This window comes from Carex rostrata, chromosome 11, assembly GCF_964058835.1.
Source record: "Carex rostrata chromosome 11, lpCarRost1.2, whole genome shotgun sequence".
Classification (NCBI taxonomy): Eukaryota; Viridiplantae; Streptophyta; class Magnoliopsida; order Poales; family Cyperaceae; genus Carex; species Carex rostrata.
In genome coordinates, this window is record NC_135928.1 from 1,513,645 (window position 1) to 1,532,130 (window position 18,486).

Below are 18,486 nucleotides of genomic sequence, written 5' to 3' on the forward strand. Positions count from 1 at the left end.
TAGTGCAAAGATTCATATTCTATTCTTCACGACCTGGGCGTCAAAACGTCCGCATAGACTGTATTTGCGCCGCAATTGTGTAAAACCATCTTTTTTCCGTCATCCAAACCTTCTGAATTGTATCCGACGGTGGAGGTTTTAATCCATAGGATTTACGCGCATTTTCTTTCCATTATATTACCTTTACATGTGGGACCCAGTCGGACTTGAAAGCACTGTTAAATACAATTTTGAAACTCCAGTATAAATTTGGTCATCGATTGATCCGGCTCGAGTCGTGTTTGTCGGCTTTTTTTTAATTATTTCAATCGTAAACCTATTTCCTCACCATTTTAGTATATTTTTATTTGGAGAGAGGGCCTTAGTTCTAAGTTAGGGTTTAGAGAAGAATGTCGGGATCTGGACAAGACGAAGATAAGAAGCCCGATCAGGGAGGCGCTCATATCAACCTGAAAGTCAAGGGACAGGTTCTGATCTCTCTCGATTTTCTCCTATTTTTGTTTTTCTTACATGTTTTTGTTAGTTTCCGGTCTGATTACTGGGGAAGTTTTATGTTTTAAAATTTATGCTCTTTGAAGTCACAACTTTGCATTGCTTCAGAATCTATGGACCCGATGCGGTTTTTCTCGAACTTATAGATTGTGAGGATTTTCGAGGTATATGTTTGAGATTATTTGGTACCCCTATTCAATTTAAGTCCCACTGACGGTACTTGGTACAACTGTTGATTTGCACTATCTATTACCTTCGATTATAATTACTTTGAATTTCAATGCAGAAGACATAGAAAACTATGTGCTCTAGTTATTTCTTCACCAGGGCGGTCAATTTATTATTAGCCTGTTTCAGAGGCTAACTCTTGTTCTCTATTTCGGGATGGTAAAAATATGGTTCATAAATCTCTTTTAAAAATTCTAATTTATTTTAGGCCTTTGAGAATTTCTTGCCTGACTCTGTTTAAACATGTCGTAGTATTTGCTAAATCAAAGTTGTGCATTTGAGGGGAATTAATTGCAACTTAATCCTCATACAGGATGAACTCAATACATGAATTAGTGAATTTATGAATGATAAATAATCTTTGTTGTAGAAATACGAACTGATGAATGAAGTTAATATAAGCCTAGGTCCTGGTAATTGGGGGGTTGCAAATTGGTGTCTGAACCAACCTTATTCCAGTGGGATAAATGCAGCTCCATTTTTTCTCAAGGAATAACAATCATTAGACCAGATTACTATCAGAAGTTCAGAACAAATAACTCAAATTTGAACAGTCTGCATAAGAGTATATAAAACAGTCTGACAAAAGTTGCTGTGGAATGGCAACACATCCATTTGCTTATACTTGGTTAAATTGAAGAACTGATTTATGCATATTCATGAGGTTTATTTATACATAGTATATACAAATGAGATGTTTCTAGGATTTGTATTATCTGGTTGTAATCTTTATAGTGGGATACAAATGAGAAGTTCCTAGGACTTGTATTATCTTTACAACTGGTATACTGAGTAAAATATTGTGTCCATGGCTTGGCTCGGCCAATTTTAAAAGTCGGCTTGGCTCCAGCTGACTGTTACCCGATTTACAGCCTAGGTGATTTTCATGTTGATACTCATCAGAGTCGGTCCTAATTTGTAGCATTGGCTGAGTTTTGTACGATTTTGGGGTGCTATATTGTCCTGGCTGGCACTTCTTTTGTTGGGGTGGTGTGCTGATTTGAAAATAAAATGAAATGGGAGGGGCGGGAGAAAGATCTGTTAGGGTGGGACCACAATTAGAAGAACATCTTTGTGATTCGATTGAATTGGCTGAATATACTAAAATTCCATCTTTTAGTTGAACCTGCTGTGGAAAATTAGGCCTTTTCATATTTTAACTGTCATTTAAATTTTAGCCAAAGTCTGTTCATATTTTTAATTTTCAGTATGAAGTTTGGATTTGTTTTTCATTTAATTTTTAGCAATTTATAATGCAATAGCTTTCTTATTGTTTTTTTATCCTTGTAATTTATTATGTTTGTGTATTTTATTAGAAAAAAAACTTTCCTAACTAAATTTTTCAAAATTTCTTTTTAATGTTTGTATTAATTGTATAAAATTATTTTAGTGCAATCTTTGGTCTAAACATAATTTTTCAATAAATTAATATTTAACCTATTTTTGAAACACAAAACAAGCTTTTTAGAAAAAGTCCAACTTTCTGATCTGATTGAGCCGATTTATTCTGATTCATCCGATTCCAATTCCATGGTCAACTTACATATTCTGCTTCCTATTTTTATTTTCAGAGCCATTATTGTGTCTTGTAAGTTACTAATTAACATTGTGCAATTGTGCAATTGCAAAAATTAGAAATCTTAAAGGACAAGAAGGAAAATAAATGGGGTTTTCCTACTTCCCTCTCTGCCACTGATTCTGTGATTTTTGTGGATGCACTGAATTGAGGTTGCAATTTATATCTGTGTCAGCCGGCTCGTTGCAGCAGATATATCCATAAGTTAATTCTTTGTCAGATTTTATGAGCTAGTTTTATTTGGTTTGGACTGGGGAAACCTTGCTAGAGCTATTTTTATTTAGTTTTGACTGGGGAAAACCTTAAGGGCCTGTTCGGCAACAAGGAAATTTTGTAGGAATGGGAAATTTTAATATGGGAATGGGAATGGGAATTTCAATTTATCAAAACCAAAGTTATTTAATCTATGGGAAATTTTAGAATATAGGTGTTCAGTAAATGCATGGGAAATTTGTTAGGAAGTTGATTTATTTTCTTTTTATAGAAGATGTAATACTAAAATTAAATTATATTAAGTGATTGATACTAATCACTGATTATGATTAATATATAAACTTAACTTAAAGATTACTCTTGTGTTTTGTTCAATTAAAAATTTTATGTACTTTTAAATTATATTTTGTTTAATTATTTAAAATTTTGTGTTTAACCAATCATTATTGTACTATTAAAATGCTATTTGTGTATTTTAATGACTATAAGCTTTGTGTTTCAATTTTTGGATTTATGTATTTAAACTAGTTGAAATGCTATTTGTGTATTTAATTATGTTAAGTTTTGTGTTTCATTTTTTTTATTTATGTACTTTAAACTAGTTTAACCTTTTACTGTTACAAATCATTTTATATATTTTTGCTTTTTTATTTTAAGTTAAGGTCGTGAAAATATACTCATATGCAACAATGCATAACAGTACAAATTAATGCCTTTTTGTAATTAATGTTTTCTTGATAGCAAAAATAAACAATACAATAGCTTCAGCTCTTGGGAAAAAAAACGGAGCCTTGATATAATTTTTTTTTTCCTTACAAGTGATGAAGAAAGAGAAGGGTAAAAGAACCATGTGGGTATTGAGAATGGGTATTACAACTAACGTCCGGACAGTCAGTGAGAAAAAATATGGATAAAGTCATTTTTCCTCCCAAATCCCATGGGATCAGCTACTGCCGAACAGGGCCTAAAAGGCATTTTAATACTCGTAGGTTGGGTCACATCAGTTTGGTTGGCCATTTGCCTATTCTGTTTTTAGCAGATGTATTTATCTGTATATGATGTGAGTTTTTTTTTTTAATAATAATAAGTTTTGGAATTTGGAAGGGTTGTGTTCCATTTTGTTGCAACATGTAATGCTTTCAATTTCAGTATTTTAAGTGTCTTTTTTCTTTAAAAAAATTGTATATTTACTTTTTGGTAGGATGGGAATGAGGTGTTCTTTAGGATAAAGAGATCGACACAGCTGAGGAAGCTGATGAATGCCTACTGTGATCGCCAGTCTGTCGACTTCAACTCCATTGCTTTTCTCTTTGATGGCCGCCGTCTCCGTGGTGAACAAACTCCCGATGAGGTATCTTCTTTCTCCTTGATTTGGTTGGGTTGTTATATTTCCTTTCCTATGGTGCAATGCTTACGGGCAGCAAGGATAAGTAATTTTACCCGAAAGGAATCGCCTGTTACTGAACTATGGATGTGTTACTGATTGAAATGATCTGGTTCTTTTTTTTTGCATTTAGGTTGGCCTGTTTGGTTTTCGGAGTGCATAATTGTAGGTAGTGTAATCAAGCATTGTGTTATTTTAGCCTACCAATGAAGAAATTCCAAGTTCCAATTTTCAAATTAATTAATAAAAACATTAAAAAACGGATGTAATATATGACTATATTAGGAGATTAGTGGTAGATCACTAAGTACTTGCACTGATTATTTACAAGCCCAGCTTTTCGGGAGCAAAGTTCCAGTTTGTGATATATTATGTGGAACTAGAACCATGTACATATCCTAAAAGTTAACTCTCTACTCCCTCTCTCTCAATATTTTTAGCTTGAGATGGAAGACGGAGATGAGATTGATGCTATGCTGCACCAAACAGGCGGTGGTGAGTCAATCAACTAATTGTAGAAGGGAATCACTTGCATTGTTATTTTATTTTGTGCTCAATGAAAACCAAGTAATGAATGATGAAAATTGTAAAGAATGGGTGGTATTTCAAGCTTACTATTAGTCAGACTTTGTCTGGGGGCTTTGTTGCTTTACCAGATTTGGAATCTTTTATCCTTGGTTAGTTTATAAGGCTCTCTAATGCTTTTGAATGTTCTATAGTGAGTGAGCATGTGTCTTTAGTTCAATCTGTGTTGTCTTCCATTGTATAAGGCGAGCAGCATCTTAGGTCAGTTGAATGAGTTGGTGAGTATATCGTGGATTTTGTGTTACAATAGTTTCATTTCTGTATTGAAATGTTGATGAAAACTTGCCATTTTGTACCCTTTTGTGCCTTTTTGTATGGGATTTCGTCCTTGGTCTGTTCGGCTGTCAGTTTTTAGCTATAGAAAAAGATCAATAATTAGGTAAAGATTTTAGCAGAGTAGACTATAGAATCAAAGTAGTGCTGCATGTGATTTGTGTGGTGAATGAATGCAGCGCTATGAAATCAAAACTATGTGAGGTGCATGAATGGCTATAAAGTAAAAACTGTTCTGTAAAAATCTTTACCCCAATAATTCCCATAATTCTTCAATTTTGCTGCATGTGATTTGGATCCATATCCGCTACTGTTCTTTTATCTATGTATCTCTCTTCAAAGAAGAGTAGAGAGAGAAAGAGAATCACGTGGGAGAGAGAGGAAGAAGAGAGAGAGAATAGCAGGGGGAAAATAGGAATTTGAAGAGCACCGGATCTCTCATTCCTATATTTTTACGACGCCATGTTTTATTGAACATGTGAGAAGAGAATTTATCACAATTCATGCAATCTAATATATATATTTTTTTCATAACGAATCAACAGTCATAAATTCGTATTACTGAGAAAATTCAAATGGTTCGATTAAAAAAATATACACGGAATCTCATCACAATATATACTTAAATTTGTATAGACTTGTTTAAATAATAAATAAATGTTAAATTTAGGTTTTTTTTTTTTTGTATTAATATCATCGACCTTGATCCTGAGCTCAAACTGAAATTGAGCATGAGACACAAACTACAAAAGATAAGCCTGCGTGCCAAACCAAAAACATGCATATATGTATGTATATGACACACGATGTCTACATAAATTTCTAACCAATGTAGCCATGTAAAGCTAAACAGGAGCCTCAAACATTTGAGCTTTTACAATAATACATATTACAAAATCAGGAGAGTTATGAAATGTCGATTTTCCCAAATTAATAACAAAAAGTAAACACCAAAACACACACGCACACAACAATTAGAATATATCAAGGATCTCCTGGATGAATCCATTACAGAGCGGGCAGTTGCCGCGGCTGACCCAGAGCTCCCGGGAACAAAGGCGGCAGAAGGTGTGACCGCACGGAATAAATGCAGCTCCTTTGTGCCGCACCATGCACACGCAACACACATGGTATATCCCCTCTGCATCGGCCTTCTTGTCATCGTCAATTTCCATCTCGTCATTGTCGTGGAAATTTAGTTCGTCGGTCTCTTCGGGCCCGCCATCGCCCCATTGGGTGTCTGTCTGCTCGAGCAATGCCATCAGGGACATTCCTCCCTGGCCTGATGCATCTTCCTTGGCCTGTTCTTCTTCCTGTTGTAGAGAGCACCATTTATTGAAAATTTGAAATGTAGATTGTAAAATTCTACAATTTTATTTTTTCAACATCTAAATTGTCTTTATTTTTATGTGTTTCTCAGGACCTGGTTGTAAAACTAATTTTAAAAAGGGGATGATAAATATCAAATCAATATAGAAATAATTTTTGGGAAAGGGATTAAATAATATTTGATAAATGAAATCAAACTGACAAAAAATATTATCAGTCAGGATCACCATTAAAAAATAATTTGAAAGCATGCTTTAGGAAGCAAGCAGAATTTTCTTTCAGATTTACTGTAACAAACATTAAAATATCAAATAAGTATAAAATGAAACTTTCTTATCTATGATGAAAGGTAAACCTATATTTCTCTCCGTTTTAAACCTGATTGCTTAATTACAACATTTTACCATGCTCTGCTCATAAAAAAAATATACCAAGCAAACTACAAACTATTGATGGTTATTTCTCTTTACCTTTTCATTATCTTGCTCCATCTCATCTGGGTCATCTGTGACATCGGTAATCTCTGTAATTACAATCTCCCCGACACCCGGGGCATTTCCCATAGACAACCCCGAAGAAGGTTGAACCGTAACAGACCTGGTCATGCTTCTCGCCAATGTTGTGTTACGTTTAAGCGACTGGGCACCGCCAAAAGCCGTCCTCGAGCCCCCAACACCATTCGTCAAAGAATTATTCGGGGCCGTATCTATTGGGTAACGCAATGCGGGAGCCGGGGCTTCATCTCTGGGACTGGGCACACCAGAAAAGGCAGCACCTACACGTTGGAGACGGAGACGATCCTTGACCGGTTTCCAATTGTCATCTTGTTGGATTATGTCGAACAATGTGCGGCCGCTGGAGGTTCGCAAGGAGGGGGCGGTGCCATCCCAGTGACCGGCGGGGTTGCGGTTTGGGAGGCTACGGATGTTTGGAGAGTCGAAATCTGATTCCATGGTGAGTTGCTGGGAGAGAGTAACTCGCCGGGGATCCCTGTTATTCATCTCTTTCTTCTTTGTTTTTCTTCTTCTTCTTTTATTAAGGTTGTTTATCCGTTGAACCTTTTTGGTTTTCTTGTTTTTGAGTCTAATTGCCAAAGGATTGCGCAATGTTATCTCTCTTCTTATTTCTGTTTTGGAGGGGTCAGAAAGGATTGGAGGGTTGCATAGGATTCGTTATTGTTTTCGCCAAGGTTAGTAAAGAGAGAGAAAAACTGACAAAAGAGAAGCTGGCAGGAGAAGAAATGGATGCCACAGAGACACAGATTAATCTTAGAAAGTCAAAAAAAGAGCGGTACAAATCACTGTAGCCTGTAGACAGATTAAATGTGAAATATTTTGAGCTTACCATAGCATGATTAAAAAAAATATATCGTATACTTACATATCTAAAGAAAAAAAATTAAAAAACATCTTATATCAAATTTAAAATTTTCTAATTTTAGGATCATTATACTCTTCTATTGTACATATTTTTGTTGGTTGTTTTAGAGAGATTTAAACGAGTCATGTCGCATCAAATGGTCTAAATCTGTCCTGGTGTTATCAAACCTATGGCCAGTTCGTAATCGATTTGGACCGTTTAATCTCAATTATAGATTGTTCATATTTGTTTAATCTCAATTAAATTACTGCGGTAAATTTTGTGTTCAATTTAATCTCCTTTTGCTTTTTGAAGCACTGACAGAATAAGTTGTAACAACAATTTAAATCAGCTTTTCTTTTTACTTCTTTAGATAGGTAAAAGTTTATTTTTTATTTAATTTTTTTAAGGTAACAATTTATTTGATCTAAAGATTCTGAATTATATAAAAATAACAATTTTCTACTATCTAAAAGATAGTAAAATTTTCTAAAAACAAAATTTTTAATTTTAAAGCATTTTCAGATCATGTGACTATTTAAATTTTAAAAATGAAAATATAAATCAATCGTACAAACTGACGTGCACTTTTCAAAGTATCAGCCTCACCATATTGAAATACTATTACTTAATTGCAAATTTTGTCATCTTATGGTTGTCTATTTGAACTTTTAGTGAGAAAAAAAATAAAGCAATAGTACTATAGTAGCCTCTAACTGAAATTTGTATTTTTCTTATTGAGAGGTACTGGTACGCGGTACGCCATTGCCAAATTCAATTTTTTACTGAAAAAAATAGCAAATACATCCATGTACAACTTAAGAAAATATGAAACATTTATTCTAACCCAATTTTTAAATTAGGGTTGAGAAAAATTAGGGTTCATCTCTCATGTACCCTTCAATAATTCTTCAATTTTTTATTTGTTCTTGTACTCTTCATTATATTCAATATATTCCTCAATCTTTTCTTTTCTTTCTTATTTGCTTACGAAATTAATTATTCATATTTAATGAGTCATTTTATACTATTATTGCCAATAATACCCTCATGTTTATCTCTCTGCTTCAATTATTTTTTCGCTCCATTGAAACTAGGGGTGCAAACGGGTTGGATATTATCCGACCGTATCCGACTCCGTATCCGAAAATTTAATACGGATATCCGATATCCGAATATCCGTACGGATACGGATACGGATACGGATATGGTTTTGAATTTTAATTATACGTATCCGAATAGAAGATATATATTATATAATTTAATATGAATTATGAAAAAAATTATGTTATTCACTATTATAAAAAACGGATATCCGTATCCGTATCTGAATCCGGAAAATAAAAACAGATACGGATATAGTTTTACCACTATCCGATCCGTATCCGATCCGTTTGCACCCCTAATTGAAACGTCTAATTATAACACCTCTAAAACCAGGCTTCACAACATTCTTAAAAATACGAAATGCAGCTGCTTTCGCCTCCCATTCACTCTAATCAGCTTATTCTTTTGTTCCTCTCCATTTTCAAAATTCTCAATTTCATCAGATAATATCGATCCTCATCACATGTATCAACGCCTTCATTGTCCAAGCCAAAACCTTCTCTTGAGAAGCAACCAATAGGATTCTCTTGAGAAGCATCCAATGGTATAAAAGGACGAATATCACAGGCTAAACTCTGTAGTGTTACTGTTAAGTCAAAAAGGCTCTCAAGATATGCCATCATTATTTGATATTGTATCATACTCATAGTACCTATTGTTTGTTAATACTACTTTTGAGAGAAAATTTCAATTTTTTTTTGAGAGAATTATTTTTTGTCGTTGAACAAGTGATTTGGCAAAAACACTCAACTGGTTATTAAAAAATACAAAGAATGATTGGCAAAATAAATTATCCATAGGTATTAGGTGCTTCAATGAAACGAAAAAAATAATTGAAGGAGACTTGTGAAAATGAGGGTATTATTGGCAACAGAAAATTTAAATGACTCATTAAATATGAATAATTAATTTTGTGGGTAAATAAGAAAGAAAAGAAAAGGTTGAGGGATATATTGAATATAATGAAAAGTACAAGAACAAATAAGAAATTGAAGAATTCTTGAAGGATACATGAGAAATTAACCCAAAATTAAACTAAGTGAACAATACAACGTTGTGATATTTTATTATCACCTAACTGTATGAAAGAATTTATAGCACGTACAATAAGAACTGAAGTACAACTATTTGATGGTCAGATACAAGGCGGATTCAAGTGTAATGAGGATGTAGGGCAGAACCAAGGGGGTGCGAGCAGGGGCCAAGCACCTCTCATAAAATCTGATTTTTTTACTGGATCTACTGTGCACCAAAGAAGTAATGTTTATGTGGCACCCCTCAAACTTATCAAATGACGGCCTCCTGGTTCCGCCTCTATGTACACTTGTCTATTTTCTGCTCAAAATATTTCTGTTACCATCATGTTGTGGCTAATCTGTTGAAGCGCCAAGTTATTTCTGTAATGGCCATGCAAAATATTATGCGCTATAATCTAGCGTTGATTAACTGTTAATTATTGTGTTTTGCACAACGATCCTATTGTTAAAAATAATTGCTATTCAATCCAAAAACTAAGCCTTCCTGATTTCTTAATTTGTCAAAAACTAAAAAAACTAACCAATTTATGACCATTTCTATTAAAAATTATTTTAAATTTATAAAGTTCCAATTTTATACTTTATTAAAATAAAAAATGCAGTCTATTTAAAAGAAATATTAGGTCTTCTAATTGTCCGATTATGAGAGCAAAAGGTCCATTTTCTTACTTATGATGTGCACACAAGCATATCCCTAAATGTTACTGTATATGCATCACAAGTAGAGAAATGATCATTTCTCTCAAAAACAGACCAATTAGAAGAATGAACATTTTCATTACAAATATTGAATATTTTTTGTTTTTTTATTAAAAGATAATATGAGAACTTTATAAATTTAAAATGAGGTTAATAGAAAGACAATAAATTAATTAATTTGTAAATTTCTTAATTTTAAAGAGATAAATATGATATTATGAATTTTAGTGGAGAAAATACATATGTTCAAGATTTTCGAGAGACATAAAATTCCCCCTTTGATAAAATTGTTTTTTTTTTTAAATGATATACATGGCCTGCATTTTAGTGGGTCCGGATCCTCTAAAGTAATTCAATTTTTGAATTTTGAATAAAGACCGTCCGATTCGAATTTGTCGCTTGAGATTACTTCGAAATTCGAATTTCTTGCTCGGGATTTGTGCGCTCCACTTCAGATGGATTGTCACGGATTCGAATCGGACGGTCCAGATCTGAACTCCATTTTAGTTCCCCAAATACCAAATCGGGCTTCGAGATTTTGGGCTCAAAAAGCCTTTTATGTAAGAAGCGGTATGACAACTGTGTGAAATTGAAATTGTGAATGCATGCTAATATGCTATCATTTTGCATAGACTGACACTGACTGCACAACAGCACAAGTGCTGAAGTGCACATTATTACTTGTGGCTACATTTGGAATTTCAGATATAATACTGTCATTTTTTCTGAATATGAATTTTTTATTATGGTTTCAAAAGTAATATAAATATAATACAAGAGGCGTTACGACTTACAAAGTCCGTCGTATATACTGATATATAAATATTTCAAATCATTTGAAAGATAAATTATTGATAGAATTAATTGGGGTGTAGTTTTGTGAATTATTTCACCGAAACGTAATATAGGGTATAAAGTTAGGCAAAGGTTTCTATGGACATAAGGACCTATTTGTAAAATGAACATATTTTTATTTTCAAAGTTCAAACAGTCGATCCGAACCGTTCATTTTGTTCTCCATATTAATATGTGCTTGGAGACCAAATTTTACATTTTTCTGAATTTTTTTACTATTTATTAAGATGAGTACAAAATTCAATGGTCTGAATTTGATATTTTTTGTACCCATCTTAATAAATAGTAAAAAAATTCAGAAAAATGTAAAATTTGGTCTCCAAGCACATATTAATATGGAGAACAAGATGAACGATTCGGATCGACTGTTTGAATTTTATTTAGGATGTTCATTTTACAAATAGATCCTTATGTCCATAGAAGCATCACTCAGTTAGTAGACACCATTACCATAGATTTAGTGCTGCTACAATTTGGGGAAAAAAACTTATTTGTGATGTAATAACTGTTTTTTTAATTTAGGAGCAAATTGAAGATTGTATGTGTATTTGTTGCTAGCAAATTGAACTTGGGTGACTAGGCAGGCAGTAAAATTCTTAAAAGTTTCTTTGTATTGTTTATTTTTTTTTTTAGTTTAAATCGTTATGCAAAATTTTGCTTCTTAATTTCTTCACTTTCAAAAATGAGTTGCTCTGTATTTCTAAACACGCAACTTTATTATACTAATAAGTAATAAGTGCAATGCAGTTTGATTTTTAAAATTATATATTACAATAACAAATTTAATATATAGCCACAATATACACAATTCTTTTTCCAACATTTGAATGTACACCTTGTTGTTCAAAATTAAAATAAGTCAGATATAATTTTACAACAATAAAAAGAAAATATTATACCATATTTGTTTAGAAAAAAAAATTGAGCCACCCTTTGACGAATCCAGCAAATTTATGTTCGAAACTTTCTTTTTGTGTCTTGTAATTTGTATTTGAAACTTACTGAAGAAGAAAAGTGAGAGATGTGAAAATCTTGTAGTGCGGATTCTAGTAATAATAAATTTTGTCTATGTATAAAAAGATATATACTAAATTTCACAATAAACACCTAAAAAGAAATAGATGTTAGGAATTCATGAGGTCTTTTTTTGTAAATAAAAACACCACTAATTTTATGAGCGAGTTATAAAAAGCTTATTACCATGGAAAAGCAAGTATTGAAAAGTTCAACAATTGCAGAGTATTCGAATGCTACCAATTACAGGGGAGTCGCCGAACAATAAATTAGTAGATTCCTCTCGGCACGAGGCTGCAGCGCGCGGGGGTCGACACGTCTCCTCCGTCCTTTCCATCTTCCCATTGACCGATTCAATCGCGTCTTTTTATAGTCGTCCCCCTCACAACAACAACAACAAAAAAATGGAAAAGACACAACCAAAAATAAAAATAAAAAAAGAGAAAAGAAGGGAAACAAAACTCCCCTATGAAAGAACGGAGGTATTAGAAAATTGATTACTATTAATTGATCTATGATTTTTCCTTGCGATACCTCGTCGATTTTTGTTCAGGTGAGATTATTTCTACTAATTGCTGTATGAATGATTGTTTTAACGAGAAGACAGTACCAGGTCGAAATTACATGGGGGACAAAGTTAGTGTTTAATTGTTGGATTCTTTTTTAATTTTTTTTTAATTTTGGAACTCCTTTTTTATTGCCAGCTTTAAGCTTTGCTAGTTCATTAGATATTTAGAAATTATCAGACGCTAGCTGTTTTGTAAAATCATAGTTTAAGGACACTATAACTGTTTTATTAACCCGCCTATAAAGATGCAGGATCATTTTGTAAAATCATAGTTTAAGGACACTATAACTTTTGCCAGGATCATTTGGTATTCTTATATATGTTCTTTTTTTTTTAACCTAATCTTAGGTTTTGTTGGTCCAGGCAGGTTTGTTCTATAAGTGGAGCCATACATTAGTACGATTTGTGTTCTTTTTAACAAAAGTATGATTCATGCATGTTTTGATTAGCTGTTATGTTCACACTTCTAGTCTTTAGATGTAAATTCAAACATATATCAAATATGGCATTAATGTAAGAGGAGAAAACATCTAGATATTAGTGTCTTTAAATTTTATGACACATAGCAGCACCTTCATTTTTTACAATTAATCAAACAAATATTGTACCTTTGAGTTACATTCTTTCTTTTTTTGAATTATTTGATCTAGAGTTCTATTCATTACATATTTTTTAAGAGGAGGGTTCAAATGCCTCCATTTTTTGTGTCTCCATCATGCCTCCATTTTTTAAAACTTTAATAACTCAAGATTTAAAACTTAAAAGTCAAAATAAAACCGTTAGATGTGATCTATGTTATTTTCTCTATGTGCTCATAAAAAATTATCACATTTCAATTTTGTTTTTATGTGAATCAATAAGTTCAAAAATCAACGTCTAGAAATCATCCAAATTAGTGCATTTTTTACAAGCTCTTGATGACAATCAAAATAAAATTGAAATGTCATAATTTTTTACATGTGCATAGATAAAATGATGTAGATCATATCCAACGGTTTTATTTTGATTTTCAAGTTTTAAATTTTGAATTATTAAAGTTTTAAAAAATGGAGTCATGGTGGAGGCACAAAAAATGGAGGCATTTGAACCCTCCTCATTTTTTAAATATCCATGATGCATATTGTAAAAACTTGTGTACTAAAAATGTAAATGTTAATCCTTTTGACTTTATGCCTTATCATTGAAGAGCAAAGTCCTAGTGTCATTAATTGACTCATTTTCATGCATCATAGGGAACATAATAATATTGTTTGCTTTTGTTCAATCCATTTGTTTATTATTAAAAAAGCTTACTAATTACATGATGCATTGTATGGATTAGGTAATTACATAGTTAATTTTCTTTTATCCAATCCATATGATTAGTACTTAAAAGCTGAACTTTTTTTATTAAAAGCATGCTGTTAAGATAGCCAGATCTGTGATTTTTCTTACAATTATAATTGTAACACAGTACTTGAATGCTCAGTTGTGCTTGTTAGACACTTCGTTTAGTATCCACAGTGTAAAGTAAATATAACAGGCATCTTGCATTTCTTTGTTGAACTGAATTTCAATTATTCTTTGATGAGTACTTGGGTACATTCACAGTTTAAAATATCGTTCAATTCAAATATTCTTTGTCTGGTGAATTAATGTCCTTGTGAGCTTCATATCCCAGGCAAACCTAAGGTTTAACCTTTTCTTTTTAACCTAAAATAGGTGGACACAAGAAAGTGCAGTATCTTGTGAGCGATTCAGGAAAGGAAGGCACTAGTTGGGTTGACAACGAGAGAGAGCACGCTGGTCGGCATTCATACAGAGCTAGGCATGGTTGTCTACCGGTGTGCTCTTTCCCGTTATCATCACACTTTATGTAACACTTCCATTTCTCGGCACAATTTCAGGTATGGGGTTTTATTTTCTTGTTTCTTAATTTTGTTGTTCACTTGTTTATTCGTCTTTATTAATTTAGTGACTTAATTTATGCATGTATGGTAGGTAAGAATGAATAATAGTCAGTTGTATCAGTCTTCATTTTTCTTTAATACCTTTAAGTGCCAGCTGTGTATTGCATATATACATATTAATGTTTTAATTGGAATTTGTTATTGGGGTCTTACTGCCAATCTGTCGATGATTAACTTAATATGTTCATTTGTTGTATAATTACCATCGGATGCTCTTTGTTTTATCCTCTTGGTGCAATATGAGTTACCTACTATAGGAGTTACTAGCTCTGGATGGCAGGAGACAGAAACAGCTAGCGTTTATGAAACTTTTAGATAGCATGGATTGCATTAGGAAGTCAGGTAGATAATGAAAACTTGATTAAGTCTGCAATTTGTGTTATAAACTCTACATATAAAATAGACTCCATCAAACTTAGCAAACGGCTTCATAATTTTAGTATTAATTCTCATCATGGCTTGAAATATTACAAGAAAATAATAACTCTTTAATCTGTCTTTGAGTTCTCAATTATGAAAAAAAAAATTATACTGTTTTTTTTTTTTATTGTGGTGAATAATTGAGGTTACTTATGTGAATTGTGTAGTGTTTACATTTGACTTTTTTTTCTGAAAGAATTTTCGTAGTCCTTTCTTGTAATATACTGTTATTATCTACTCTCAGCAGCATAAAATTACATATCTAAGATGGGGGCACATAAAGTTAATACAAAGAAAAGAAAAACACAATTGAAGTACTTGTTGTAAATTTTAATTAGCATTAGTTGTAGTGGTGCCAAAGTGATTTAGAGTGTTCCTTGCTTTGTTCAGTGTCAGAGGGATTTAAAGTTTGTAGTGATAGCCAGTTAGTCAAAATTACTGGAATAGTGAGAATTATTAGAAAATAGTAATTGAAAGGGCATTAACAAGAGGAAATGACAATATATAACTGACAAATGGATATGATACGTCAGAATCAAGGCAATGAATACGAAGGACGTAGGTTTAGGGTTTAGGGTTTTGGTTTAGGGTTTCTTGTAATCTGTCTTTGAGTTCTCAATTATGAAAAATAAACCCTAAACCCTAAATCCTAAATAGATGGGCATACAATTCAGTTCATTTATAGTTTCTTGACTGAATAAAAGGACAGATATTTTAAATCTGCTATCCTACTTATTTTCACAAAGTACTTGCTAGTTAGTTTCTTCTCTTGTAGGGGAGGGGGCAAGGGTTTGAATCTTCTCTCTCTGTATATTATATTTTTTCGACTTCTATTTCCGTTGCTTATGGTTGGCTCACTTACTAGTGGTGCAGTCCACATGTGCGAGATTAACGGTTAGGTCACTGTCATGCCCAATCCATGTGAACCCAAACACCAACCTGTATCAGTTCAGGAAATGTTGCACATAGATCAGAACCTATCAGTTCAATCTCTGATACAGGTTGGGTTGGCCTGTTGGGAAGAATAGAGATGTCAATCCTATGTTGGATAAAAAGCGCCCACTAGTTGCAAAAAAAGAAAGTATAAGCAAGAACGAATAAATGTAGAAATCTGATTTGCGTGGTTTACTTGAACATTGTAAAGCTTTTGTGAAAGCTAGGGTTTATGAAAGCAAGTACTAGTTTGTCACTAATTTTTTGCGACCTTTTGCTTAAATTCATTTGTCCGGATATTGCTAGACTGTTGGTACAGGCCTGAAGCTGATCATGGGACATGCCATACTACAAAAACTTCAACCAGGTAATTTTTTTGTTTTTATTTATTTCAAAATCACTTACCATTCCATAGATACAATTTGAATGCTGAAATTTATTTTAAACTTTTATAAATCACCATGGAATATTTGATGTCAGGTACTATATATAATTTTGCATTAGAGTGAAATGTACTTGATATTTTATTCCTTCAAATACTTTTTCAGTTTCTATTCTCATCTGAAGTTCTTTACCTGCAAACCAGTGAGCACCTCACCATAATTCTGGAAAGAGAAACATATTTTGTTGTATGGTATTGATATAGCAAGGTAGTGAATATGATTTCTTGATGATAATTTCTGGTTAGTAATCTACCTCATGTGTACAATTAAAGTGTTTAATTTTTTTGTTTCGTTTTCTGTTTTTCACATCCGATCCAGTCATAAGCTTGCTTCTTCAAATTCACTATTCAATATAGTTGCAAATATTTAATCTATACTGGAATTAGAACCTCAAATTAAGTTCAAATGCTAAAGGGGAAGGGCAAATCGACAAATCAACTGAAGCCCTGACTTTGATTATTCATCTTTTTTGTTTGTTTTAGATAGGAACCTAGTGTCATTGAATTATTTATAATCAGGAGGTTGCTAGTCAATTCCTTTTTAGCATCCTTTGGACCTTGCATTACCAGCTTGAAAGTGTTCATGTAGAGACTTTTGATGTTTCATTATAAAAAATGCGGAAAGTGTTCGTGTGTGAGTTGAAATTGGTGAAGTTCGAAATGTAGATAGGTTGTTGGTAGGGATGCAAACGAATCGAACCGAATTGAACTTACTCCAATTTGAGTTTGGTTTGAATTAATTTCGAACTAAGTTTGGTTTGAATTAATTTTGAATCAAATTTTTTACGACAAGGAAGAGTGATCATAGTTACCGAAAGTGAGAAGTGAAAGTCGTCTAGGGTTTTAGAACTGAGAGCGAGAGTTATGACTTATGAGTTATGATTTATGACTGGACGGCCTTATTTTTAACTTTTAAGTCATCAATGAAAATCAACGGTTCACGTTACTTTGAGATTCTAACTAGAATAGTTCGCGAACCTATTTCGAACGAACCAGGTCCCAGTTTGAGTTTGGTTTGAATTAATTTCGAACTATTTCAAATCGAATTTTTTACAAACTTTTACGAATCAAACTCGAATCGAATCACAAACTACACATTTTTTGTACAGCCCTAGTTGTTGGGCATCAAAATTTGGATGAATTTTGGAATATTCATTACAGTAACCCCCCCCCCCCCCCCCCCCCCTCACACACACACACACCCCACCCCAATTTTAGAAATTAGAACTCACTTTTGACATATGTAAATGGATGTACTATTAGAAATGTAATATTGTAGGCTTTAATTAATAGTTAATTGAGTATGGATTAAGTCTTTTTGGGCTGCATCAAAATATGGGCCCGAAATATCTGTTTTTCTGATATGATCTGATCTAATTAGATAGACATCTCTGAATAGGTGCGAATTGAATGGATGCAATCTGAATGGGTGCAATGTATTATATATACATGAACTGTTCATTTTCGGATAAGTGACAGAAAACTGAAAATATGAGATATTTTCGGATAAGAAAAGAAAGAGAAATAGATACAGAAAAATCGAAGAACAATATTTTTGGTTTTATTGGATGAAACCGAAAATTTTATCTGTCAGAATTCGCACTGAATCAAAAATCGAGAGAGAAAAGAAGAAAGACAAGAAGGGGACTGTAAGTTGGCGCTAGCACTTTGACTTACAGTTGTTTGTCAACCTGTTTGTGTGGATACTGATAGAGACGTGGCTGCGGTTGTTGTTACGTGGATCCGACACGAGATGTACGAAGTGAAGAAAGTTACTACTAGGGCTTGAAGTTTCCGCTGTGCATCTAGTGGTAAACTCTATATTAATTTTGGAATTAATTTTATATATGGATTTTGGTTTTTAGGTAGTGAACAAATTGATGAACTGTAACCTACCCGAAATCCCTACATGTACTTCAGAAGGTCGGTGGTGATTTCAAGTGGCCAGAATCTTGTAAGTATGAATTTCCAATTTTATTTACAAATTTGGCCAATTTGAATTCAGATGTGTAAATTTAATTAA

General features: G+C 32.9%; 2 protein-coding genes across 2 annotated transcripts; one reads left to right on the forward strand and one right to left on the reverse strand.

Annotated features, from left to right (window-relative positions):
- Positions 1 to 215: 215 nt before the first annotated feature.
- On the forward strand, positions 216 to 4,742 carry LOC144561528 (small ubiquitin-related modifier 2-like). Its single transcript, XM_078310496.1, has 3 exons — positions 216 to 467; positions 3,711 to 3,860; positions 4,334 to 4,742. Exons 1-3 carry the CDS (start codon positions 390 to 392, stop codon positions 4,403 to 4,405), a joined length of 300 nt encoding a protein of 99 aa, XP_078166622.1. The 5' UTR covers positions 216 to 389; the 3' UTR covers positions 4,406 to 4,742.
- A 768-nt stretch (positions 4,743 to 5,510) lies between these two features.
- Positions 5,511 to 7,248, reverse strand: LOC144561928 (uncharacterized). The gene is made up of 2 exons (XM_078311034.1): positions 6,551 to 7,248; positions 5,511 to 6,064 (listed from the first exon to the last, which is right to left on the reverse strand). Exons 1-2 carry the CDS (start codon positions 7,079 to 7,081, stop codon positions 5,726 to 5,728), a joined length of 870 nt encoding a protein of 289 aa, XP_078167160.1. The 5' UTR covers positions 7,082 to 7,248; the 3' UTR covers positions 5,511 to 5,725.
- Positions 7,249 to 18,486: the final 11,238 nt, after the last annotated feature.

Excerpts from the sequence above, each read along its gene's own strand:
- LOC144561528 (XM_078310496.1), top strand. The coding sequence starts at position 390 with ATGTCGGGATCTGGACAAGACGAAGATAAGAAGCCCGATCAGGGAGGC. Across the intron at positions 468-3,710 it reads ACCTGAAAGTCAAGGGACAG|GATGGGAATGAGGTGTTCTT; the intron begins GTTCTGATCTCT and ends ACTTTTTGGTAG. Across the intron at positions 3,861-4,333 it reads GTGAACAAACTCCCGATGAG|CTTGAGATGGAAGACGGAGA; the intron begins GTATCTTCTTTC and ends CAATATTTTTAG.
- LOC144561928 (XM_078311034.1), bottom strand. The coding sequence starts at position 7,081 with ATGAATAACAGGGATCCCCGGCGAGTTACTCTCTCCCAGCAACTCACC. Across the intron at positions 6,065-6,550 it reads TGGAGCAAGATAATGAAAAG|GAAGAAGAACAGGCCAAGGA; the intron begins GTAAAGAGAAAT and ends TCTCTACAACAG.